This window comes from Chionomys nivalis, chromosome 5, assembly GCF_950005125.1.
Source record: "Chionomys nivalis chromosome 5, mChiNiv1.1, whole genome shotgun sequence".
NCBI lineage: Eukaryota > Metazoa > Chordata > Mammalia > Rodentia > Cricetidae > Chionomys > Chionomys nivalis.
Genome location: NC_080090.1, coordinates 87,278,236 through 87,305,379, shown reverse-complemented (window position 1 = coordinate 87,305,379; position 27,144 = coordinate 87,278,236). Strand labels below are relative to the sequence as shown.

General features: G+C 47.2%; 1 protein-coding gene across 1 annotated transcript; it reads left to right on the top strand.

Moving 5' to 3' along the window:
- Window positions 1–27,144, top strand: Pm20d1 (peptidase M20 domain containing 1). The gene is made up of 13 exons (XM_057769152.1): window positions 1–247; window positions 6,046–6,132; window positions 8,220–8,452; window positions 9,038–9,124; window positions 9,674–9,807; window positions 10,092–10,211; window positions 11,325–11,400; window positions 11,832–11,893; window positions 12,123–12,201; window positions 15,036–15,107; window positions 22,130–22,298; window positions 23,922–24,021; window positions 25,741–27,144. The coding sequence occupies exons 1-13, from the start codon at window positions 1–3 to the stop codon at window positions 25,862–25,864; spliced, it is 1,590 nt and encodes a 529-aa protein (XP_057625135.1). The 3' UTR covers window positions 25,865–27,144.

The window sequence follows — 27,144 nt, the reverse complement described above, 5'->3', positions numbered from 1 at the left end:
ATGATTGGTCAGAGGCGAGTCAGGCTTTGGACTTTTAGGTCCAAACTCTGGCCGGAGCGGCGAGGCGTCGGGAGAGACATGGCTGGGCAGTGCGTGAGCGTGCGGGCCCTGGTAGCCGCACTCCTGATTTTTCTCGCCACCGTCTCTGGATCCACCGGCCCTAGCAGCAGGGAAATTTGGGGAGCCTCGCGGATCCCTTCCCAGTTCAGCGAGGAGGAGCGCGTCGCTATTAAAGAGGCGCTGAAAGGTGAACCTCCGCCGCCTTGGGCTCAGACGTGAGTCCCTCAGTTCCCAGTCATCCCGGGACTGTCTCCCTTGGCAAAGGGATCGACCGCTGCTTAGGCTAGAGCTCCACCCGCCACACCGCGGGCTGGCCCGGTCAGCGTTCCCGCACACGTCCCGGCACACGGTGCACGGGTCTGGCACGTCCCTCGCGTCGGTGTCCCCTTGCCAAGCTTCTTTCCGCTGGGCATAGCCCGCACCCACCCTAACCCTGCCTGCCTCAGACAAGTGGTTTGTAGCACTTTCGACCTCTGAAAGGTATCATGTTTGTTAAATCTCCGAGTTATCTTAAAAGTGATTTGCTTTGTTAAATGATCTTCCCCAGGGCCCCGGCAAGGACTGGACTCTGGGTAGCAACATTTAAGAATCCGTGGGACTCGCTGACTCTGAGGGGAATGAATTGTTCCTGGCGTGTAATATATATATAGTTTGCCCCCTAATACGAGGAACCTAACAAGGCAACCAACTCATTGGCCTGTGCCTTTCAGAAGGAAAGAGGAGCATTTATGTGGGCTCACGTAATGCTTTGTGACCACTGGGCTCAATTCCTCTTTTCCGTTCATTAGATAGTGAATTAATAAAAACTGCATACGCAAACATGTGCAGGCTGACACAGTGACCAAATGCTAGCCCCCACGTGGGAGATGAATTGTGCTTATCCTGGAGTGACCTGGAGTGACCTGGGAAGAGCTTTCCCATCGTACCAATAGCCCTTTGCAAACTGGTGGACTGTGGCAGAGTCCCTGTGCACAGAAGAAAACAAAAGCTTACCAAGACCTCATAACATCATGGCATAGAACTCTTTAACAAGATGCAAAGCATCCAAGTTCAGATGTTGGATCTGCTCTCAGTGGGGCAATTTAATCTTTTTGGACTTAAGATTCCCCATCTGGGTAGTAAGCTGTGGTGTGGTAGAGTTCATCCTTAGCTGGAGGTGAATGTGTCTTTCAGACAAAACTGAAGTGACTTAAAATCCAAAATTTTCCTTTTTATATATACTTTTTTATTGATATTTATTGAGCTCTACATTTTTCTCTGCTCCCCTCCCTACCTCTCCCCTCCCCTTTCAATCCTCCCCCAAGGTCCCCATGCTCCCAATTTACTCAGGAGATCTTATCTTTTTCTACTTTCTACTTCCCATGTAGATTATATCTATGTAAGTCTCTCTTAGTGTCCGCATTGTTGTCTAAGTTCTCTGGGATTGTGGTTTGTAGGTTGGCTTTCTTTGCTTTATGTTTAAAAACCACCTATGAGTGAGTACATGTGATAATTGTCTTTCTGTGTCTGGGTTACCTCACTCAAAATAATGTTTTCTAGTTCCATCCATTTTCCTGCAAAATTCAAGCTGTCATTATTTTTTTTCTGCTATGTAGTACTCCATTGTGTAAATGTACCACATTTTCCTTATCCATTCTTCGATCAAGGGGCATTTAGGTTGTTCCAGGTTCTGGCTATGACAAACAAAGCTGCTATGAACATAGTTGAGCACATGTCCTTGTGGCACAATTGAGCATCCTTTGGATATATACCTCAAAGTGGTATTACTAGGTCTTGAGAAAGGTTGTTTCCTAATTTTCTAAGAAATCGCCACACTTGGAATCGAATAGAAGACCCTAGCTTTAACCCACAAACCTATGAACACCTGATTTTTGATAAAGGAGCTAAAAGTATACAATGGAAAAAAGAGAGCATCTTTAACAAATGGTGCTGGCATAACTGGATGTCAGCCTGTAGAAGAATGAAAATAGATCCATATCTATCACCATGCTCAAAACTCAAGTCCAAATGGATTAAAGACCTCAATATCAGTCCGAACACACTGAACCTGATAGAAGAGAAAGTGGGAAGTACTCTACAACACATGGGCACAGGAGAACACTTCCTACGTACAACCCCAGCAGCACAGACATTAAGGGCATCATTGAATAAATGGGACCTCCTGAGACTGAGAAGCTTCTGTAAAGCAAAGGACACTGTCAGTAAGACAAAAAGGCAACCCACTGACTGGGAGAAGATCTTCACCAACCCTGCAACAGACAAAGGTCTGATCTCCAAAATATATAGAGAACTCAAGAAAGTAGACCGTAAAAGGCTAATCAACCCAATTAAAAAATGGGGCACTGTGCTGAACAGAGAATTCTCAACAGAAGAAGTTCGAATGGCCAAAAGACATTTAAGGTCATGCTCAACTTCCTTAGCGATCAGGGAAATGCAAATCAAGACAACTTTAAGATACCATCTTACACCTGTCAGAATGGCTAAAATAAAAAACACCAATGATAGCCTTTGCTGGAGAGGTTGTGGAGAAAGGGGTACACTCATCCATTCCTGGTGGGAATGCAAACTTGTGCAACCACTTTGGAAAACAGTATGGCGGTTTCTCAGGAATTTTGGGATCCACTTACCCCTGGACCCAGCAATACCACTCATGGGAATATACCCAAGAAATGCCCTATCATACAACAAAAGTATATGCTCAACTATGTTCATAGCAGCATTGTTTGTAATAGCCAGAACCTGGAAACAACCTAAATGCCCTTCAATGGAAGAATGGATGAAGAAAGTATGGAATATATACATATTAGAGTATTACTCAGCAGTAAAAAACAATTACTTCCTGAATTTTGCAGGCAAATGGACGGAAATAGAAAACACTATCCTGAGTGAGGTGAGCCAGACCCAAAAAGAGGAACATGGGATGTACGCACTCATATTTGGTTTCTAGCCATGAATAGGGGACGTTGAGCCTATTATGCGTGATCCTAGAGAAGCTAATTAAGAAGGTGAACCCAAAGAAAAACATTTAGGCGATGAAAGGAGAAAGAGACAAAGACCCACATTGGAGCACCGGACTGAAATCTCAAGGTCCAAATCAAGAGCAGGAGACAGAGCATGAGCAAGGAACTCAGGACCGCGAGGGGTGCACCCACACACTGAGACAATGGAGATGTTCTATCAGAAACTCACCAAGGTGATATGTAAGATATTCATCAGTATAGGATAGGGTCATTTCAGGTTCCCTCTCCTCAGTTGCCCAAGGTACCAGCTGGGGACATCTCCCTGGACACCTGCGAACCCTTAGAACCTTCATCTGGCGATGGATCGAGGTAGAGACAGAGACTCAATTTGGAGCAACAGTCTGAGCTCTTAAGGCCCAAATGAGGAGCAGAAGGAGGGAGAACATGAGCAAGGAAATCAGGACCACGAGGGATGCACCCACCCACTGTGACAGTGGAACTGATTTATTGGGAGCCCACCAAGGCCAGCTGGTCTGGGACTGAATAAGCATGGGTTGAAACTGGACTCTCTGAGCATGGCGGACAATGAAGGCTGATGAGAAGCCAAGGACAATGGCACTAGGTTTCGAGCCTAATACATGAACTGGCTTTGTGGGAGCTTAGCCTGTTTAGACGCTCACCTTCCTGGACGTAGATAGAAGACCTTCGTCTTCCCGCAGGGCAGAGAATTTGGACTGCTCTTCAGTATCCAGAGGGAGGGGGAATGGTGTGGGGGGAGGAGAAGAGGAGTGGGGATAGGGGGAGGGGAGTGGGGGGAGGGGGCAATATTTGGGAGGAGGGGAGGGAAATGGGAAACGGGGAGCAGGTGGAAATTTTAATTAAAAAAGAATAAAAAAAAAAGGGCGGGGGGCTACCAAGGCCAGCTGGCCTGGGTCTGAAAAAGCATGGGATAAAACCGGACTTGCTGAACATAATAGACAGTGAGGACTACTGAGAACTCAAGAACAATGGCAATGGGTTTTTGATCCTACTGCACGTACTGGCTTTGTGGGAGCCTAGGCAGTTTGGATGCTGACCTAACTAGTCCTGGATGGAGCTGGGTGGTCCTTGGACTTCCCACAGGGCAGGGAACCCGGATTACTCTTAGGGATGATGAGGGAGGGGGACTTGGTTGGGGGAGGGGGAGGGAAATGGGAGGTGGTGGCGGGGAGAAGGCAGAAATCTTTAATAAATAAATAAATGAATAAATAAAAAAAAAGAAATCGCCACACTGACATCCAAAGGGGTTGTACCAGCTTGCATTCCCACCAGCAATGCAGGAATGTTCCCTTTACCCCACAACCTCTCCAGCATAAGTTGTCATCAGTGTTTTTGATCTTGGTCATTCTTACAGGTGTAAAATGGAATCTCAGAGTTGTTTTTGATTTGCATTTCTCTGATGACTAAGGATGTTGAACATTCCCTTAAGTGTCTTTCAGCCATTTTAGATTCCTCTGTTGAGAGTTCTCTGTTTAGGTCTGTACTCCATTTTTTTATTGGATTATGTGATCTTTTGGTATCCAATTTCTTGAGTTCTTTGTATATTTTGGAGATCAGACCTCTGTCTGATGTGGGGTTAGTGAAGATCTTTTCCCATTCTGTAGGCTGTCGTTTTGTCTTGTTAGCCATGTCCTTTGCTTTACAGAAGCTTTTCAATTTCAGGAGGTCCCATTTATTGTTTCTCTCAGTGTCTGTGCTACTGGGGTTCTATTCAGGAAGTGGTTCCCTGTGCCAATGCGTTCAAGTGTACTTCCCACTTTCTTTTCTTTTTTTTTTTTTTTTGTTTTTTTGTTTTTTTGTTTTTCCAGACAGGGTTTCTCTGTGGTTTTGGAGCCTGTCCTGGAACTAGCTCTTGTAGACCAGGCTGGTCTCGAACTCACAGAGATCGCCTGCCTCTGCCTCCCGAGTGCTGGGATTAAAGGCGTGCGCCACCACCGCCCGGCTCCCACTTTCTTTTCTATAAGGTTCAGTGTGTTTGGCTTTATGTTAAGTAAGGTCTTTGATCCATTTGGACTTGAGTTTTGTGCATGGTGATAGATATGGATCTATTTTCATTCTTCTACATGTTGATATTCAGTTATGCCAGCACCACTTGTTAAATATGCTTTCTTTTTTCCATTTGATTTTTTTTTAAAGATTTATTTATTTTGTTTACAGTGTTCTGTCTGCATGTATGTCTGCAGGCCAGAAGAGGGCACCGGATTTCTTTACAGATGGTTGTGAGCCACTATGTGGTTGCTGGGAATTGAACTCAGGACCTCTGGAAGAACAATCAGTGTTCTTACCCTCTGAGCCATCTCTCCAGCCCTCCATTTGATATTTTTTTGCTTCTTTATCAAAGATCAAGTGTTTGAAGATGTGTGGATTGATATCCGGGTCTTCTATTCGGTTCCATTGGTCCTTCTGTCTGTTCTAATGCCCATACCGGGCTGTTTTCAGTACTGTAGCTCTGTAGTAGTTTGAAGTCAGGGATTGTGATGCCTCCAGCAGTTCTTTTATTATACAGGACTGTTTTGGCTATCCTGGATTTTTTGTTTTTTCATATGAAGTTGAGTACTGTTCTTTCAAGGTCTTTGAAGAATTTTGCTGGAATTTTGCTGGAATTTTGCTGGGCATTGTGTTGAATCTGTCAAAATTTTCTTGATGGCATGTTGACCCTCAAAATTTTGAATTTCTTTTTTGTGTGTGTGTGTGTGTTCTATAGAGACATGTTCTGCTGTCCCAGCCTACTGGGATTACAGGTGTGCACCGCTGCATTCGGGTATGGTTTCAGGTTTTGTTTGTTTTCAAGACAGAATTTCCCTCTGTAGCCCTGGCTGCCCTAGAACTAGTTCTGTAGACCAGGCTGGCCTTGAACTTAGAGATCCATCTGCCTCTGCCTCCCAAGTGCTGGTTTAAAGGCCTGTGCTACCACACCTGGTGGTTTCAGATTTTTACTAGAAACATCCAACCTCTATCCACTTGAATCTTCCATCTCTGTTGACAGGTGCCATCCAGATTCCCACAGTGTCTTTCAGCCATGAGGAATCCAACACCACAGCCCTTGCTGAGTTTGGAGAATACATGCGCAAAGGTCAGTTGCAAACTGAGGGAAAGGGTGACAGAGACGCACTAGAGACTGTGTCCTTGACAATACATTTTGTCACTAATAGAAGACAGTCACCTGGGGGGGCCTTTTTACTTTGTACATAGAATGTATAAAAGGGAGACCCTGAAAGTTACACAGTAGAGGATGAAGTGAGGACCGTAGATTCGCCTTTGAAGAACTGAGAACTAGCTGAGTTCTCTCAATATATATCTGTCTGATCTAGACGTTAGTAGGTAAAACAAGGGATTCCTTCTCGTGTACAGATGTCTAGAACTCTGTCCCAGCACCTCCCACTCCTACTCCCACGTACCCATTCGTACAGCTTTCAAGGCACTCCACCTGGTGGGCTCATTTACACTGATTACTAACACACTCTTAAGACTCTCGGCAGCCAACATCCTTGACCTATCCTAGCACCTCCCCCTTCCTTCATCCCTATGACCATGGAGCCCAGAGCTGGGAAGAATGGATTGGGAGGATGTTAGAATCTTAAAGTGAAAAATAAAAAAATCTAATGGAGAATAGGGAAGCCTCCCCTTTCAAGATGTCAGAGGTGGGAGAAGCCAGCTTAGGAGCATCAAGTAGTCCCCTCTCTAACATGCTGGGACAAATGGATCTAGGACTAAAACATTGCCACCAAACCAGAGGTCAGGCAAGAAGTCATTATCAAAGAAGGGAGGGGATGAGAGGGAGAATAAGCTAGGGGCCTGGTGATGGAGCTCCGTGCTAGAGTGTTTGCCTAGGATTTGCAAGACCCTGGATGCAATCCCAAGTCTCTCTCTCTCTCTCTGTGTCTCTGTGTGTGTCTCTCTCCCCCCAAATAAAAACAATTTAGAGAACTAATATATGCAGTGACAGTAAACTAAATAATCTGGTGACAGACGGAAACACACTCTTCTTTAGGTTTTTTTTTTTTTTTGCTGTGTGGTGTGTGTGTGTGTGTGTGTGGTGTGTGTGTGTGTGTTTAGATTGCACAAAGGAATAAGTGCATTCTTCCCAGACAGTCCAGGGGGGATTAGCTAGACCACCTGTATTGAGGTCAGCCAGTAATGTCAGTAACCCACCCTGAGAACATCCACTCCCACCTACAGAAGTATGGCCGGACACAGAGAGTTATCTCCACAAAATACAAATAGTGAAAACACTGTTTTCTTTCTTCATGGCAGCATTATGTAATTATACATATATATTATAAATATATAATAGCCTCGAATGTAAAATCCCAAATATTCATCACTTCACGGATGGTCAATTAAAACAAAGTACAGAAGCTGGAAAAATGTCTCAGTAGCTCTAACTAGATACTTGCGTGTATCCGTCTCTGTGTGACCTAATAGCCTCCAACTCAGGTCCTCCTTCCTCAGCCTCCTGCAGGTACATGCCCATGGTGTTTTCTTCAAAGGAAAAGATCCTAGAACTTTTCAAATAGATAGTGGTTATCTTTTCCTCTGAATAATTTGGATATTAGCAACTATTACATTCATATTTTAACACAATCCTCATCTATAAAGGTGTCGATATGTTTGGCTAGAATGAGCCAGATCTTTGGCTATTACCCATTGTGTGTGTGTGTGTGTGTGCGTAAGAGGGTGTGGTAATTTCCCCTGCATGTTTGTCTATGCACTATGTAGACAGTTCTCTCAGAGGCCAAGAGAGGGCATCAGATTTCCTTGGAACAGGGGTTACAGATGATTGTGGGTCGCCATATGGGTGCTATAAATTGAATTCGGGTCCTCTGCAAGAGCAATTAATACTGTTAACTTCTGAGCCATATCTCCAATTCTAATATTTAATGGTACAATTTTAAATAGCACATTAAAATAGGAGGGCTTTGATCCTGGAGGGAATGATAATGTGTGCACACACACACGCACGCATGCACACACGCACGCACACACATGGAAGAGGAATTTCAGAAACTGAATAGATAGATCAGGATTTATATCTGTAAGGAGAATTCATATTCAAAAAAAAGAAAGAAAAGGATTTGGGAGCAAGAAATTGGGAGGGAAACAGAAGGAGACTATGGCCCTGGCAATCTCACCATTTCTCATCCTTTCCTTTGCCTCAAGTGTTCCCGACAGTGTTCCACAGCAGCCTGATCCGACATGAAGTCGTGGGAAAGTACAGCCACCTGCTTACTGTGCAAGGCTCGGACTCCAGTCTGCAGCCCTACATGCTGATGGCTCACTTTGACGTGGTTCCAGCCTCTGAAGAAGGATGGGAGGTGCCCCCGTTCTCAGGCCTGGAACGTGATGGCTTCATCCATGGCCGGGGCACACTGGACAACAAGAACTCAGTGATGGTCTGAAGTGATGCTTAATAACTTCCTTAGAGCCCAAAAGTTGCTCCAGGGAGAATTTGGATGACTCTGGGAGAGGGAGGGGGTCGTGGTTAAAAGAATTGGCTGCAGCTGGGCAGTGGTGGCGCACGCCTTTCATCTCAGCACTCAGAAGGCAGAGACAGGCAGATCTCTGAGTTCGAGGCCAGCCTATCCTATAGAGCAAGTTCCAGGGCAGCCAGGACTACATAGAGGAACCCTGTCTCAGAGAGAGAGAAAGAGAGAGAGACAGAGAATGAAGAAATTGACTGTAGAAGGCCTAAATGGTAGCTATCAGTTTTTCCATTTCATTTCTTCATTTTCTGGGCCTTGATTTCTCCACCATGGAGGAACTGGGGGTAGATAACCCGCTGCTGCACAGGGACCTTTCAGGTGGCACAGATAAATGCGTGCTTTTCTCAGGGAGTTAGGGTTTTCTACCGAGCTCTGGACCACCTGAAGTTGTTCTCCTAAATCCAGTCTCTCAGATCTTAGTTCCGCCGTTACTGATGAATGACTCTGACTTCACCCTACTCCGATAGTGAGCCCTTCTCCTCTTCTGAATCCCAGGCAATCCTGCAGGCCCTGGAGCTCCTGTTGATCAGAAACTATAGCCCTCGAAGATCTTTCTTCATTGCTTTGGGCCATGATGAGGAGGTAAGCGGTGTGCCCAGTACCTATCCCAGGGTCTCTTGGAGGTGGGGTGCGATCCAGTATGTCGATCAGATGCAGGGGCACCATGAGATCCTATGGCTGTTGCCAGTTTCTCTGTGTCTGTGTGCCAGCATTAAACTCCCTGGTAATATCTAAGCCAAAAGATAGTCTGGCAGTTCTACCCCAGGGACCCTAAGTACAACAGAAAGAGAACTGAGTGTTTCATTCACAGTGATACCACCTGCCTGAAACCTTGCCCAGCCCTTCACTGTTCCCTGCTCCTTCTTTTGTGAAATTAGCGGGTCCCAGAGGGACTCCGAAATTGGACAATTCTGCAAGACAGAATTATCTCAGGCCCTGCCCCATTAAAAAAAAGACTGGGAAGGAAGGTGGCAGGCTGAGTGAGTCCACAGTCGCTGTCTGTCCGTTCCTGGCTGAGTGAGCCTGCAGTCGCTGTCTGTCTGTCCGTTCCTGGCTGAGTGAGCCTACAGTCGCTGTCTGTCTGTCCGTTCCTGGCTAAGAAGGGCTGTACTTTGGGCTTTCTGTCTACAGGTGTCTGGGATAAAGGGCGCTCAGAAGATCTCAGCACTGCTACAGGCTAGGGGCGTTCGGCTGGCCTTCCTTGTGGATGAAGGGAGCTTTATCATGGAAGATTTTCTTCCGAACCTCAAGAAGCCCTTTGCCATGTAAGTGAAGCACCACACCTTCCACCCTGAAAGAGTTATCACTGCGTCTGAAATTACCCAGCCTGCCCACTGTAAGCACACTCAGATATTCTGTTGTATTAACCACCCTCATCTTACCATGTCCTGGGCTTCCCCCCACAGCCTTCTTCTAGTGTTGAATTTTTCCAAACAGCATGAAGCTAACCTCCCAGACCACCAGGCCATCATGTAGATGAGCCTATGAGTCTACGGAATAGTTTAGTGGGGAAGCAGTCTGAAGACTCATCTCTGATCCTCTCCCACAGGATTTCAGTCGCAGAGAAGGGTGCCCTTGATCTCATGCTGCAAGTGAACATGACTCCAGGACACTCTTCAGCTCCTCCAAAGGAGACAAGCATTGGCATCCTTTCCGCCGCTGTCAGCCGGTAAGCAGCTCCTGGCTCCTTTTCCAGGACCGCATGGGATGGAGGACCTGGCACTTGGCCACTCAGACTGAGGAGCCAGCCTGCCTATGCTTCCTGCCATTAAGCTGGCCCAAGGAGCAGAGGTGCAGGCTGCAGGAGGGACAAAGCCACCAATACTCAGAATGACTGGGACTGAAGGATCTGTCAGTAAAACTAGAGGATGTGCAGGAGCCAGGAGACAAAAACCAAAACAGAGAGCTGGATAGTCCGGAGCTCGGCCAAGCAGTTAGAATTACAAGTTGGCAGGGACTGGTAACACTGTCTAAATTCTCCTGCTGATCTGGCAGGGGTACAAAGATAAATAATGAGCCCTGGCTGTGGATAGAGACCAAGGTTTGCAAGAACAACACTTACCTGTGTCTAGGTTCTCTTAGCAAAGTAAAGAGAAAGGGTGCTGGCTAGTTTTGTCGACTCGACACAAGCTAGAGTCATTGGAGAGGAGGAAGCCTCAATTGAGAAAATACCTCCAGAAGATAGGGCTGTAGCAAGCCTGTGGGCCATTTTCTTAATTAGTAGTTGGTGTGAGAGGGCCCAGCCCATGGTGGTGTGCTATTCTTGGGCTGGTGGTCCTGGGTTCAATAAGAAAGCAGGCTGAGCAAGCCATGGGGAACAAGCCAGTAAGCAGCATCCCTCCATGGCCTCTGCATCAGCTCCTGCCTCCAGGTTCCTGCCCTGCTTGAGTTCCTGTCCTGACTTCCTTCAAGGATGAACAGCAATGTGGAAGTGTGAGCTGAATTAACCCTTTCCTCCCCCAGTTGCTTTGGATCGTGGTGTTTGATCATAGCAATAGTAACCCTAACTAGGACAGAGAACTGCTTTGTGTCAGGGAATACAGTAAATCTTGAGATAGCCCCTTGCCCTAAGGGAGCAGAGCGAGAGAGGAGCGAGACCCTGGCTCACACCTGCGGCCCCAGCTCCTGCTGATGCTCTGAATCTTCACCTCGGGTTGCTGGAGGTGGTGGGGAGGTGGATGACTGGGCAGGCTCGTTGAAGCTTGCACCCATCTCCCTCAGCTCCAGGATGCTGATCTTGGTCCTGGGTGAGGCCTGGTCTTGAGAACTCTTTCTCTTCCAGACTAGAGAAGACACCCATGCCGAATATGTTTGGGAGTGGGCCGCTGAAGCAGGCACTGAAGCTGCTGTCAAAAGAGGTATGGGAGGGACGTTCAGTGCTCCCGGCCAGCTATAGACGAGGAGCAGAAGTGGGTGGGAAGGAGCTGTGGAGAGGGCCACCGTGTCAATGTGTCAATCAGGTCTCTGCCCATTCTCACCTATTCACCTAGTCCCAGCAGCCGCTGAGCAAGTGTTGTCTGAAGCTGATAGGATTTATCCAAGGTCCTAGCATGCCCAGGTTTCCTCGAAAGCTGTTTTCCACGCAGCCTGTGACTGCTGAGCAATTGTTCTGGATAGTCATATATGCCCGCCCAGGTGGAAACATCACTCCAGCAGAGATTGGGGTAGGGTGGGGGGGCTTGAGCACTGTGTCCTGGAGTAGACCTGAAGTAGAGACTCAGACCTCGGCAACAGCGGCCCTATTGTGCCAACCCCTTTGCTCCTGCTGACCTTGTTCCTTCCCTTTCAGCTTTCCTTCCCCGCCAATATAGTCTTGGGGAACCTGTGGCTGTTTCAGCCCATTGTAAGCAGGTAATGTATTTTGCTTCCTCGAAATCTCCCTCCCCAGATACCCTCCCTCCATCCCCTCCTCATTTCTTGGCTTACCTGGCCTGACTAGTCACCCTTCACTCATAGATATTTTATGTTCTTAACGTATAGGCTGATGTCTCTCTCTGCCGTAAAGGTCTCTAGGGTTTAGGACAGAGAGTGACATTCTACGACTTCTTCCTGATGTCTAACCATAGCTTTTTTGCTTTAGGCTAATGGAGAGGAATCACATAACCAACGCCCTGGTCAGAACCACCACCGCCCTCACCATATTCAATGCAGGAGTCAAGGTAACATCACCTGGCTCCTCCGGCTGCCCTTGCACCTCGGTTCCTTGAGTTTGTTGTGGGCTTTCCTCTCCTGCTGTGGCTCTAGTAATGGAAGGGGCAGTGTGGTCCCGTGCCACTGTTCTGGCATCAGTAGGGTAAGCCTCCAGAGCAAAGGCTCCAGCCAAGGTCTACACCCCACTGAGAGTGTGGGCACATCTATCTAGGCATGTATAGAAAGGGCTTGGGGGAGTTGGGTCTCCTAACCCATGCCCTGAATGTAATTCTGCATGTTTTATATTTTCCTAGCATTTTGATCATACAGTCTAAAACCTTCAAACCATTTTACTATCAAAGATCTCTATTTTTGGTTATTTGCTTGCTTTTTTATAATGCTACAAATTAAGCCTATAGCCTTCTACCTGGCGGGTGTTCTACCACTGAGCAACAGCACTGGCCAAATAGAATCTTTTTTTTTTTTTTTTTTTTTTTTGAGACAAGGTAGTTTTGGAGCCTGTCTTGGAACTACTAGCTCTTGTAGACCAGGCTGGCCGCAAACTCACAGCCTCCCGAGTGCTGGGATTAAGAGCATGTGCCACCACTGCCCATCCATAGAATCTTTTTAAAAAGTCTTTCTTTTCAAAGCTCTACCCACTGAACTAATTCAATGGGTGACTGGTGTGTGTTCCCCTGGTGTAAGTTCAAAGACACACTCATTTGCCACTCGTAAAATCTTTGATATCCTTTCCCAAAATCTGCCTCAGTGACTATCATTTCTATATGAGTCTTACTCTTTTAGAAATAAGAATCAATAATGTGATAAGCTTTTATTATTATTATTATTTTAAAAAATATTTATTTATTATGTATACAATATTCTGTTTGTGTGTATGCCTGCAGGCCAGAAGAGGGCATCAGACCTCATTACAGATGGTTGTGAGCCACCATGTGGTTGCTGGGAATTGAACTCAGGACCTTTGGAAGAGCAGGCAATGCTCTTAACCTCTGAGCCATCTCTCCAGCCCCCATGTGATAAGCTTTTATTCTATAAAGAAAGCATTGAGTTTTCGGTAAATTGGCCCACTTGCAGTTGCCATGTCTACTAAAGGGTGTCTCTTGTTAAAGGACCAAGCCTGGCCCATGAAGCATAGGGCTTTGAAGGAAGTTAGACCCACCCATAATCATCAGTGCCACCAGCACAACTTCAGGGGCCAACATTTTTCTCAAGTACAATATGGTCTTAATCTAGAAAAGAAGATTGATTTGGGTTTGCCATTGTGTTTGTGTAGCCCTTGATAACCTAGAACTCACGATGTAGACCAGGTTGGCCTAAAACCCACAGACACCTGCCTGTCTCTCCTTCCTGAGTGCTGGGATTAAAGGCATGTGCCACCACACGTGGTCCAAAATTCTGATAGAAGTAGATGATGCCTCCAAATTTACTTCAGGCAAAACAGACCAGAGCCGACCCAGATAATCTTCCCCAGCTGCTGTTCAAAATAGTCATATATGTCCAGCTATTGCTGTAGCACCAGCACATTATGATCCTCATTTGACCTGTGGTTTTCTGTCCACCGGGGCTGAGGGATACTCCTTTTGATTCTTCTAGAACTGTGCGGTAGCATCACTAGGACTGTGCGGTAGCATCACTAGGACTGTGCGGTAGCATCACTAGGACTGTGCAGTAGCATCACCAGGACTGTGCAGTAGCATCACTAGGACTGCGGTAGCATTACTAGGACTGCGGTAGCATCACTAGGACTGCGGTAGCATCACTAGGACTGCGGTAGCATCACTAGGACTGCGGTAGCATCACTAGGACTGCAGTAGCATCACTAGGACTGCGGTAGCATTACTAGGACTGCGGTAGCATTACTAGGACTGCGGTAGCATCACTAGGACTGCGGTAGCATCACCAGGACTGTGCAGTAGCATCACTAGGACTGCAGTAGCATTACTAGGACTGTGCGGTAGCATCACTAGGACTGCGGTAGCATCACTAGGACTGCGGTAGCATCACTAGGACTGCGGTAGCATCACTAGGACTGCGGTAGCATCACTAGGACTGCAGTAGCATCACTAGGACTGCGGTAGCATTACTAGGACTGCGGTAGCATCACTAGGACTGCGGTAGCATCGCTAGGACTGTGCGGTAGCATCACTAGGACAACTATGAGGTAGCGTCGCTCCAGCTACCAGCTGGAGAAGCAGAGTTGCAGTGAGGTAGTGGCTACTCAGAAATCACACTGCCAGTTTGCCACAGCCCAGCACATTATTGTACCCGGAGCTTTTGGGCATCTTGCCAGTTCAAAGAAAGATAAAGGAAATCTCTCAAGACATCAAGGAAATATCCCCCTGTAGCCTGTCTTCTCCAACTAATCATAAGTTCAGACAAAAACTCGGTAGATTTTGTACCCAGATATGCAAAACAACCACACCATCCCCTTCAGGGATTGAACACGGTGTGCTATGGAGACCTTTGAGACCCTGGGTGTTCCACCACAAATAAACCCCAATATTAACAGAAGTGCCCGAGGTGTCCTGGGAACATGCACATAGAGGGCTCCGATGGCACAGCAGAGAATCGTCTGGGCAGTCACAGGCAAAACAGTCCTGTTCTGAACTGCTCTGTGACCCCTCCAGGACCAAGAAGTACAAAGATCTCGCCTAAAGCAGAGACTCTAAAAGTGAATGTGCCAGCAGGTGGAGGCCCGGGAGAAGGCAAGGGCAGACTCTGGATTGAGCCCTGGCTCCTTAACCAGAGCAGTTGCTTCTCCCCCTCCTGGTTGGTGTTTCCTGGGCAGGGGCCAGCTCTGAAGACATGAGGGCTCAGGCCAGGTTTCTGATTCTCTATCTAGGTGAATGTCATCCCCCCATTGGCTCAGGCTACAATCAACTTCCGGATTCACCCTTCGCAGACAGTTCGTGAGGTATGTACCTATGTTCCAAAGATCAGATCCGGCATCAAGAAGTAGGACCCTCAACATCTGAGGTTTGTTTTGTTTTGTTTTGTTTTCCAAAATCCCCTATGCATCAGCCACATAGGACAGGGCATGTCTGGTTTGGGAAAACTTGGACTCTAAGGCTGAAACACAAATACAAATAAATAGTAGTAAATATTTATAGTGGACTTGCTGTGTGCTTGGCTCCGTCCTTGGGTGTGCAGATGCATGCTCTCACTCATTAGCACTTACGCCACCCAGTACGGTAGGATCTCTGCTGTCCTCACTCGGCTAAGGGAAGCTGGGCTGCAGAGCCACAGAGCTGGTAGGCAGTGTGCCTGTGGGTACATATCCAACGATCTGGCTCCAGGGCTGCTGCCGGCTGCAGCCCTTTGCTGCTGCTGTAATAATCAGGGGTGGAGAGTCTCCCCCAGGAACCCTGCAAAGCTACCTCCAAGGCAAAAATGGCCTTTCCTTACAGTAGAAATTTGAACTGGGTATTAACCCTTAGGATGTTGCTAAGACTAAAGAGTTGGATAAATGAGAAAGTAGGGGAAGTCTGAGACTGGCTGCGGCTAGAGACCTTGCCTCAAAAGCAGCGGCAGCACAGATGGGAAATTCTAAATAAACTCAGCTGACTGTATATGTGTGTGGTGGGAATGAGTATGTAAGACAAGGAATAAGAGAGTGTGGATTTGAGAAAGAGTGGGGGATGTGGGAGGAGTCAGAGGAGGGATGATATAAATATAGGACTCATGAAATTCTCAGTAAAAACCAAGTAGATCAATGAAGAGCAGAACAGGAGGCGGGGAAATGGCTCAGTGGGTATGTGCTGTGTAAGCCTGCGGATCTGTCTGGAGTCCTAGTTCCCACAGAAAAACTGGGTAAACAGTGCACCCCTAACACAGCACTTGAGGAGCAGAATTAGGATCCTTGGAGCTGGCTAGCTACCTAGTCAGTCTAGCTGAACTGGTGAGCACTAAGTTCAGACCCTGTCCTAAAAACATAAGATGGACCAGGATGTGATGGTGCGTGCATTTAACCCCAGTGCTTGGGAGACAGGCAGGTGAATCTGAATTCAAGGCCAGCCCAGTCCATACAACCAGTTCCAAGCCAGATGTCTTTCTTAGTACTGACTAAGTTCTACTGCAACTCCTATAAAACAAAGCATTTCATTGGGGCTTGCTTACAGTTTCAGAGACTTAGTCCATTCTCATCATGGCAGAAAGCGTGGCAGCACACAGGCAGACATGGTTTTGGAGAGGTAGCTGAGAGTTCTACCTCTGGATCCACAGGCAGCAGGAAGAGAGAGACACTGGACCTGACTTGGGTTTTTGAAACCTCAAAACCCACCCCTGGTGGCACACCTCCTCCAATAAGGCCACACCTCCTAATCCTTCTAGTGCCGCTACTGAGGACTAAGCATTCAGACATATGAACCTATGGGGACCATTCTTATTCAAACCACTGCACCAGACTGATCTGTATCTCACACATGCACATGCAAGGAACATGTATGCACATGCACACACACACATACACACACATTCAAAATAACAACAGCAAGAAAGAAAACCCCAAGAGGGCAACCCAGCAACTGGGAGATGGATAATACATTCTAGAACACAGTAGGGACTCTGGCCCATCTCCTCAAGAGTCAGACATTCCTAGATTTCTATTGGTAGTTTTTGAAAGTTCTTCCCGTTACTGAAAAGGGGGTGAGACACTAGTCAAAGAATCCCAAGCTAACTCCATAAGATTCCAGTTATGATTCTTTATTATAAGGGGCAAACTCACGGAACAGGAACAAGAAGTCTAACCTCAGGTGTGTAACGTGGGAATCAGAGAGAGAGAGAGAGAGAGAGCCCTGGGCGGGCTGGTGGTTTTCTCTGGGTACCCAAAGGTCATGCTCTAACCTGGTCCAGCCTCTTAAAGGTCATCACCTCCCCCTTTTGTCTAAATAAGAGAGTTCCAAACCCAATACAAAACTATATACACTAGGAACAGATATCAAGTAAAAAATTAGGATTACAACCAGCATAAACAATATTAAGCAAGGAACATATGCTAAATGTTTTTATCCTAAGGAGTCTAAGTCTTGCATTGGAAATAACTTGGCTAAATCATAAGAGGAAGGTAACTATATTTATCTAATCTTTAACCCCAAAGAAGGTCTGAGAAGGGAGATAATATTACTTGAGTAGGCAGGAAGTTCAATCAAGCAGCTTCCAAAATATGCAGTAGATGATAGAGACAGCTGACAGCTTGGGCAATCACCCAAAGTCTCGTTTGCAATGTTGAAGCAACCAACTTTGGCTAAGGCCTGGAGTAACTGATAGACCATTTATAGAGGTAAGGTTTGGCCACCTGTGTGTGTGTGTGTGTCCTGCTTATCTAGTCTGGACACCATGCACTTTACATTTTGTCAGTGGTTGAGGCATGGGCAGTTTCTTGCCCAAAGACCAGTCGTGACAAAAAGAAAAGAAACTCCGAGTGGAGTGTCTGTGGTGCTCGACATTCTCCCGGGAATAGAGTGGTGCTGCCAGGAGCAATCGTGTCTCATTTAAATGTCATGTTTTACAGGTCTTTGAAGTGGTTGGAGATTACCTATCTATGCAGAATACAATCTCTACGTATTTAAAGAACCTAATTAATCTGACTATATGTATAACAAACATGAATGACTATTGACTTATAATACTTAATATCTGTATAACATAAAGACTAAGACTTCATATCAGAATATTAAATAATCTGTAAACAACTGTACAGTAAATGAGGACAATAACCTTAAAATGTAAACAATGTATAAGTATCTTGATCAGAGGTAGAAATATATAGTAATATGATAAATATATCCTAAAAATTGTATCAGCATACAAAATGTCTTAAACAGAGGTAGAAACATGCATGCATACAATCTGACAAAATAACTTTGCATAGGTGTATAAATATTGTAAACAGAAATAACAAATATAATTTGAACTTATATCAATATACAAGAATCTATACCAACTATATAGGCCCAGCGATCTCATGGACTCAGTGGGTTAACAGCCAGCCTAGCCTCAGGGAAGGCTCTGAGCTCAGTGTGAATCCTGGATCCGGCTGCTGTTCAGCAGGTGCCAACCCTGTGCTCTCCCTGGAGGCTCATAGCTTCAGGAAATCACTGGATTTAATCAGCTGAGCTTTCCACCCGTTTTTTCCCAGCCCATTCAAACTCCATCCTTTTCCAAAGGCTGTTTTCCACCCATTAGGGCTTTCATCCCCCTGGTCCTGGCACACTCTGACCTCCTAGCCAAAAGGTCTTCCCTGCTGGTCTATCTGATGACATTCCTGGAATCTCCTGAACTCATCCTGACCACCTGCCCTGGTGAGGCTGGAAAACCTCCATTCTTTTTTGGGGGGGGGGGGGAGCTTTTCACTCATTATCTCTACGAGGTTTTTTTAATTGATATTTATTGAGCTCTACATTTCTCTCTGCTCCCCTCCCTGCCTCTCCCCTCCCCCTTTCAATCCTCCCCCAAGATCCCCATGCTCCCAATTTACACAGGAGATCTTGTCTTTTTCTACAGCAATGAGGACACTAAGAGAGACTCACATAGATATAATCTACGTGGGAAGTAGAAAGTAGAAAGCAGTGTCTGTGCTGCTGGGGTTATATCTGGGCTTCTATTTAGGAAGTGGTTCCCTGTGCCAGTGCATTCAAGTGTACTTCCCACTTTCTCTTCTATGAAGTCCAGTGTGGCTGGCTTTATGTTGAGGTCTTTGATCCATTTGGACTTGAGTTTTGTGCATGGTGATAGATATGGGTCTATTATCATTTTTCTACATGTTGATATCCAGTTATGCCAGCACCACTTATTAAATATGCTTTCTTTTTTCCATTTGATATTTTTTGCTTTTTTTTTTTTATCAAAGATCAGGTGTTTGAAGATGTGTGGATTGATATCCGGGTCTTTGATTCATTTCCATTGGTCCTCCTGTCTGTTCTTATGCCAATACCAGGCTGTTTTCAGTACTGTAGCTCTGTAGTAGAGTTTGAAGTCAGGGATTGTGATACCTCCAGAAGTTCTTTTATTGCCCAGGATTGTTTTGGCTATCCTGGAAAACCTCCATTCTTTAGGAAGCTCAAAGGCCCCATTTGTCCTGGTCACTCTTGTCCAGGGGCCAAAGCTCAGAGCGTCATGCTGGGTCCAGTGGGAACACGCGTGGGCACCACAGTTTTCATCTTCTGTCTCTATCTATTCTTCCTCACAACATAGAAGTAGGAGGCTGGAGCCACACACACACAGGCAAGACCCTTCCCCACTTTTTCCAACTTTGTTATTTTGAAACAGGGCCTGGCTAAATTGCCCAAGCTGGCTTTGAACTTGTCACCCTCCAAAGCAGGTAAAATTCAGACTTCCCCCCCAGACCCAACTAAACATTCTTCCAAACACTTGGGATAGTGGTGATTCAGAAAGACAAGATTCCCACTCTAATTGGGCTTGCAGTCCAGTGAGAAGGGGCCGTAGCAAGCAATCACATGAATGAACAGAGTAACATAAGCAGTAAGTAGTATAAAGGTAATGGGCTTCTGGGTCACACAGTGATTGTGGAGCGGCAGTGGGAACAGGAGCAGAGTTAATGAGGGGCAGTGAAGCATTAGCAGGACATATTAACAGGCCATTTTGTAAAGACAAGGTCTCATTTGTAGCCCCCACTGGTCTGGAAGTCACCTGTAGATCAGGCTGGCCTTGAACTCACAGATCCTCCTCCTCTGCTGGAATTAGAGCTAAGCTCAACCACACCCAGCCAGAACAGACCTTATTCCTGTCCTCCAGGGGTCTGATACAAGATAGTAAGTCCGAGGCCACTCTAGACTATAATAACTGTTAGTGTCTGTTTGTGATCAAGGAACACGACCCCTCCAGCAATAATGGACTAGAAGAAGGGACTACCAGTGGAGAGAGCGGCCTCCAAGGGTGCTATAGAGCCTGACCTTTCAATTCTCCGTCTACAGCCCCGGCACATTGCCAGTCTATGGTGTCTCTTTTATGTGTCGAGATATTTCCCTTTTACTTGTGTGTTCTCTTTGTTGACGGTAAGAACACTGGCTGGTTAAAATTTAACTAGGTCTTTCTGGTGTGAGTCCAGCTTCCATCCAGCTGTATAGGCTGCTTCCAGAAGAAGACCCACGACAAGCTGCCACTCAACAGAGACCGTCCCCCTTTTTAGCATCCTGATTATGAATATCTTCCTTGTGATGAATTTGAGGCGTGGCTTCCTGTAACACCTAACCCCATTCCTTCCTTCCACACTGTGCACATTGCACTGAGCAGGACATAATGCTAGACACGTCTTAAACACTGAGAAGAATCTCAGCTCCTGGTAACAGAGAGGTCTGGGGGCCTGGCCCAAAGTCACTCCACTGTGTGGAATTATCCAGAGCACAACATTTTTGTCATGCCTCATTTTTTTAAACCCATCCTTCTCGACCTTAGGAATCTTTCTTGCCTTTTCCCTACCAGTACTATATCCTCTCCTCAAACTTGAAATTCTTAACACCTAAGAAGAATGCTTTTCTAATCCTCACTTCCGGTTGTACTCGGGCCTCTGCAGAGCACCTTCCTTAGGTAATCAGGTAGACAATCAGCCCAGTATTCCTAACTGTATACCATGGGCCAGGTACTTAGGGGAACAATACCTGTTATCATTTTTGTTGGTTCTTGTCTTTTATAGCTCAAGTAGCTGACATTATTGCTTTTTACTTGCTCGATGCTATAGACAAGGGAGAGAGGCTGACATGGTCCCTGCCTCATCAGGCTCCAGCCTCGAACGGAAAGGACCCAGGCATCACACCTTCTTCAGTTTCCAGATGCTGAAACCTCTGGAGTGGCTGAAGCAAGAAACAGCAGGCACAACCCCTCTCTACTGCGCAGGGGATAACTTAGGAGCCTTGCCCTGGATAAAACAATGTGTGAGGATTAGATATACTCTTTTTTAAGGTACTGAGGCTTGAACCTGGGGCCTTGTGCATGCTAGGCAAGCACTCTACCACTGAATTCACTAGTGCTGGGATGAAACTGATCTCTGATTGAAAATGAGTTCTTATGTCCCTCACCCCTCCCTGAAGGGCATTTGCTTTGATTCTGATGGAGTTTCTGAGCTAGAACTGGGAAGGAGCCTTTGCTGCAGATGTACCCTCCAGATGTAGCTTCTGCCTCACTTCTAGGGGCCATTGGCCTAAAATGAGTTCTCCAGTTAGTACCCCCATTCGGGTGATCTCCAGCTGTGACACACAACCCTTCATAGGACAGGAGCAGCTTCAAATTAACCACTGCTCAAATGAGGTTTTCCTTCTGCAGCTGACTGGGCTGGGGGACCACTAGAAGCCTCCTGATCCATTCTCCATCCTTCCTGGGACCAGAGATTTCCATTGGACACTCCCTAGTCACCTCAGTTCCTCGTGGTCCTTCTCAATAAAAAGAGGCAAAGGGGAAACCTTCAGCCACAGCACCACACTCCTGATTCTGTGTGCATGTGAGCTCATCTTTCTGCTCAGTGTATTTGGTTACAAACAGGCAGCAGCTCAAGAGAGGAAAAGGAAACCTGTGTGATGTAGCCCTTTGCAGCCTGCATCACCACCCCAAGGCTCTCAGGTTGGAGCAGCTCATCCTCTCGAGATGGCTGAGATTCTTCTCGTCCTGCTATCTCGTATGCTTTACCTAAGCCCACGGCTCACACGACCCTAGGGGGAAAAAAAACAATTTCCAGATTATTCCCCGTCTGACTCAGAGCTGTAAGACAATCTTCTTAAACACTTAAGCTGAATTCTGCCATGCTTTCTAGGAAGTGCCAGCTCTTACATCACTCACAGCCAGGCAGCAAAAGCCGGGGTCCCACTGCAAAAACCAAGTCTTTGCTCTCAACTCTAGAGTGCTACCTTGCTGAAACAAAAGATCTGAACTTGGTGCTTACATAGCAGATCAGCGAGAATTATAACCCTCTTGGTTTCTACCCCGAAGGTCCTCGAACTTGTCAAGAACATCGTGGCTGATGACCGAGTCCAGTTACATGTGCTGAGGTCTTTTGAGCCCCTGCCCGTCAGCCCCTCCGATGCCAAGGCCATAGGCTACCAGCTGCTTCAACAGACCATACAGTCCGTCTTCCCGGAAGTCAATATTGTTGTCCCCGGTAATGACTTCATCAGATGTGGCTGGTGGGTGGTGGTGGCCGGGACCGCTTCCTATCTGATATTCCTTTCCCTGCCCCCAACCCAGCCATTCATCCTGGAAACAGCTGGCTGCTTCTGTCCCTGGAACTGTACTTTTCCCCCGGGGTGGAAGTGAGAAGGGAAACAGGAAAGGGACAGAAACAATAAATTAGGTCAGCCGAGGATGGGTCCTTGCTTAACCTAGGGCAGTAGTGTTCTGTGTCCCTCTGACATAGAAGAAGGATTGGCTTAGGATATGCCTCTCCTGGAGGAGTTACCTTGTCACCAGCCTAGAGTAACAGCTGAGTAGCAGGACTTAGAACGACCGCCCAGAAAAGCCTCTGAGCCCATGATATCCGTACCAGTGCGCCTCCTGGGTCTAACACCTGCAGGCCCCTCGCATTCCCCCACCTGTACTAATGCCGTCTAAATCTAGCAGCGGTCCTCCCAGGGAACTTCACAAAACGTGGAGCACCTGGATCCACCTCATATTCCCGCAGAAATCTGCCTTTTTGAAAGATGCTACCAGAGGATTTTGGAGCAGTGATGACTGAGCAGTTCCCAGGTCTCTGGTCTCCACGTGTGGACAAATGTCCAGTTCCATCTATGTGGGTTAACCTGTGGCTTTCTGGGAACATCTGGGAACTCTGGTTCTCACAGTCCATATCTTCCTCTTTCAGCCTCGAAGGCTCTCCCTGCCCCACTCTTGCCCCTGGCCATCATCCCAGCAGTAGGGTCAGACTGCCATGGGGGTAGAGGCAGTCAACAGGAAGAAATCCACAGCGCATGGGATTAGACCCAGGTACCCATTGGAAATGAGAAGAGGCAAATAGAACAAAACACAAAATACCATCCTGCCCTGTCTAGCTGCCCTTGCACTGAGGCTGGGAATGGCTTTCCCCAGAGGTCCTGCCTATCCAAGGCGAATCCAAGCCCAGCTGGGGGGACCTATCCGGGGGGGGGTCCAGGGGGGCTTCCTGGGACTTTCCCACCTGAGCTTTGCCTCCTAGAATCTCGCTCAGAAGATAAGACCAGCAGAACACAGCTCCATTTTACCTCAGTAAAATGCCCCCACAGTTGTTGGCTTCTGCCCTAAGTGATGCAGAACAAATGATCTCTCTGAACTCGCGAGTCCTCACACAGCAAATGGCCTTGGCTGGGAGGACAAAGTGGAAAGTCTCCCTGGCCATCATGGAACGGGAACAGCTTAGCTTTGGGCCACTCGGGGATATCTCACCCATGCTTCCAGGAGGTTCCATGTTCCTGGGTACAGTTAAAGTTTTTGTGAGAATTTGAAAAGAGGCATCTTAGACAATAAAAAGTCCTAGGTGCTGGGTGGTGCATGGCTTTAGGCCCAGCACTTGGAAAGCAGAGGCAGGTGGATCTCTGAGTTCCAGGCCAGCGTAGTCTACAAGAGCTAGTTCCAGGACAGCCAGGGCTATACAGAGAAACCCTGTCTGGGGGGTAGGGGGAGAGACATCCCAGTTATCACTCTACAGTGACCCAAGGTCCTAACTGGCTCCCAGTCAGTCACCCGGCTTCCCCTACGTCACTGGACAGGTGGCTCACACGAAGCCCATTTTCTCTCACTCTTCCCCTTCTAGGTATTTGCATTGCCAACACAGACAGCCGGCACTATGCCAACCTCACCGACGGCATCTATCTGTTCAACCCCGTTTTCTTGCAACCTCAGGGCTTTAGTAGGTAAGTGGAACAGGGTTAAGCAGCAAGGCTTAACAGATGTATCTGAGCTGTCCCTGTATGGGTGACTTACAGAACAGAGAAAAGCCAGGTTTTGACAAATTAGAGAGATTCTAGAACCCAAGTTGGCATCGTGGCTCCAGGAATCATTGAGGATAGTCCCCATGCACAGTCCTCTTTTAAAAATTGGAGAGAGTCAAGTGACTGGTGAGAGCTTGTTGAGAATAAGATCCTTGGGTAAAGCTGGATGTAGCAGCCTATAAGCCTGACACTTAAGAGACTGAGACAGGAGGATGACCATTTTTTTAAAAAAATTATTTATTCTTATTTGATGCATGAATGTTTTGTTTGCTTGTATAGCTGTATAACATTCGCCTTCATTGCCTTTAAGTGTTGGAAGGGGGCACCCCAGAACAGATGGTTATAAGCCATGTGGGATTCAAACCCAGGTCCTGGAAGAATACCCAGTGCTCTTAACTGCTGAGCCATTTCTCCAGCCTGAGCTATGTGACAAAACCATGTCTTGGAAAGAAGGGGACCCTTAGGTAGCCTTTCTCACTTTGAGAGGATGCTTATCCCTGGACCTCACTTCCTCCACCTATAAAATAAGGTGACCCTCCAACATTCTTTGATGAGCAAACACACACGAGTTTAAAGGTGGGCATGTTAGTTGGCCTTCTCAGAAGAAATACTGTGGAAATCCAAAATGTGAGGACCAATTTTAACTGTCAAGTATGACCGTTATCGTGATTCTTCAGGCAGTTTTATCTCTGGAAGCTTGAGAAGATAATTTCCATCTAGCTTTCTACAATCTGTTCCCTCAGACCTGATTTCTTTGCCACACCACAAGTCACTTGAAACAGAATGAAAATGTTTGAATGTGATTTTAAGAATAGCACTCATACTGGGCAGTGGTGTTGCACGCCTTTAATCCCAACACTTGGGAGGCAGAGGCAGGTGGAGCTCTATGTATTCAAGGTCAACCTGGCCTACAGTCTACAGAGTGAGTTCCAGGACAGCCGGGGCTACACAGAGAAACACTGTCTTGAAAACCAAGAAAAAAAAAAAAGGCCCTCACTGAGCAAGGCATAGTAGTCCATGGCAAGGGAGGCAGAGGCAGGAGGATCTATCTGTCTGACTTTGAGGCCAGCCTTGTCTAATGGCAAGCTTCCAAATAGCCAGGACTATATAGAAAGACCGTGTCTCAAAGAAACAAACAAAAAGCATAGTATTTATGTTTGGGGAGTTGTTAAAATTGGGCGTAAATGTTCCCTCTGTTTCCTGTCATCTTTACACTTTGAGGGTAAACATGAGATCTGATAGCAAGGTTCCTAGGTAGAGGCTGGAGAGGAGCCCTGAGCTGTGCCTTCCTGCCCTCCCTTATCCCTGGTGAGCAAAACCACAGGGAAAACTCTAGCAGGAGACTCTATTCTAAGAACATAAGAATTAGGAAGATAATTCTACCAGAGGAGAACCGACCTCAGAAGAGAAGACTAGGCTAAACTCCCCGGGAGTTATTGTTTTCCCCACTATTCTTAGGCAGGAGCACGGGTCCTTGAGAAATAATGGGTGTGTCACACGTGAGCTGACAAATGACTTTTGTCACCTTGGACCCCCAGGAGAGCCGAAGATCAGCCATATTGGGAGGGGGGACCAGGAAGGGTGTTCTGTGCTACATCATTTGATCCTTATCTCCTCCCCCCAAAATGCTTCTTCCCTCAGTATCCATGGAATCAACGAGAAAATCTCCGTGCGGAACTACGAGAACCAGGTGAAGTTCATCTTTGAGTTGATCCAGAATGCTGACACCTACAAGGAGCCAGTTCCTCATCTGCACGAACTCTGAGGCCAGGATGCAGCTGGGTGAGGGGTGCCCGACCCTGGGCAGGACTAAGCTACAGGGAGAGACAGAGCCCATGTTGACGAAAGGTTTGGTGGAACCACCTTGCAATGCGGACGGAGTTCATCTGCCTGACTCCCTCCTCCACTCGCCAGAGAACAAGCTCTGAGGAGGAGGAGATGAACAGAGTCCAACCTGTCATTTCCGTGATGTCTGCCCTCTTCCCCTGAGTGGCCTCAGCTGCCTCTGTCCTGCAATAGAAGGTGTTGGCCTGTCTCATGCCACCTACTTAACTCGTCCTCTTTCCCAGCCTGCCTTAACAAATGCAGATTTTGGGAAAATCTCAGGAAGGTTTTATCTAGATAGAATGTTAACTTAGGGTACTTGAGCTGGATTGCCTTCTAGGATTTCCATTCTCCTGCCTCCGCTCTCTTCTTGGATGTGGGAGCTGCCTCTCCTGTCTCTGCTACCTTTCTCCCCTCTCCAGTGTATTCCACACCTGAGTAACGGTCAAACCGAGACTCTCCCACAGCACTGTCAGTCTGTGTAGCGTCAGCTGCTCTCTAACCAGTGCCTCTCACAGTCTCCACCTCACAACTCCTGGGTCCAGACACTGGGGCCTGGAAAAGCAAGCTGCTCTCCTTGGGTTCCTGGAACTTTGCTCCTTTCCCTGCCCTGTTCCTGCCACCTGCTCTGGTGACCCCACCCCAGGAGGCACTAATCTGTGGAAACATTTCCCTGGCACAGCCTCTCACTGGAGCCCAGAACCAGCAGAGCCTTGGCTCTGGCACCATATCCTGTTTCAGAATGACCAAGGGGAAGTGGAGGGCAAGGTGGTGGTGGGGTGCTCGAGGGGCTGCTCTTCCCTGGGTAAGAGAGGCAAGGGGAGGCAGCCTTCACTGAAGGACAGCAGAGTTCCTGCCTTCTCTCTGGACTCCAACCCTAGGCGCTTTGATTCTGCCCAGTAGCTGCCAGGTGGGGGGCTTTGGAAAGCAGCATTTCTTGACTCAGGGCCAGGGTCTGTGCTTTGTGGCTCACAAGGGAGTCGAGGTCACAAGGGGAGGCACAGAAGTGGGACTTGAAAGACTCCCTCTTTTTCCCTCTCTGAACGAGACATTTCATGTCTCCTACAGGCTTGATACCACCACTGGGTTTCCTTGCTCCCTCAAAAGCCACATTCTCCCTCCCTCTGGAGTCCTTACCCCTTCCTCCCATGGCTGTGAAGATGTGAACTGCTCCTTGCAGTTCTGGCTTAATTGTCAGTGGTAGAAACAGTATGCGAATTC

Coding starts and splice junctions, on each gene's coding strand:
- Pm20d1 (XM_057769152.1), top strand. CDS start 1: ATGATTGGTCAGAGGCGAGTCAGGCTTTGGACTTTTAGGTCCAAACTC. Junction 11,894..12,122: donor TTTCAGCCCATTGTAAGCAG/GTAATGTATTTT, acceptor TTTTTGCTTTAG/GCTAATGGAGAGGAATCACA. Junction 15,108..22,129: donor CTTCGCAGACAGTTCGTGAG/GTATGTACCTAT, acceptor TCTACCCCGAAG/GTCCTCGAACTTGTCAAGAA.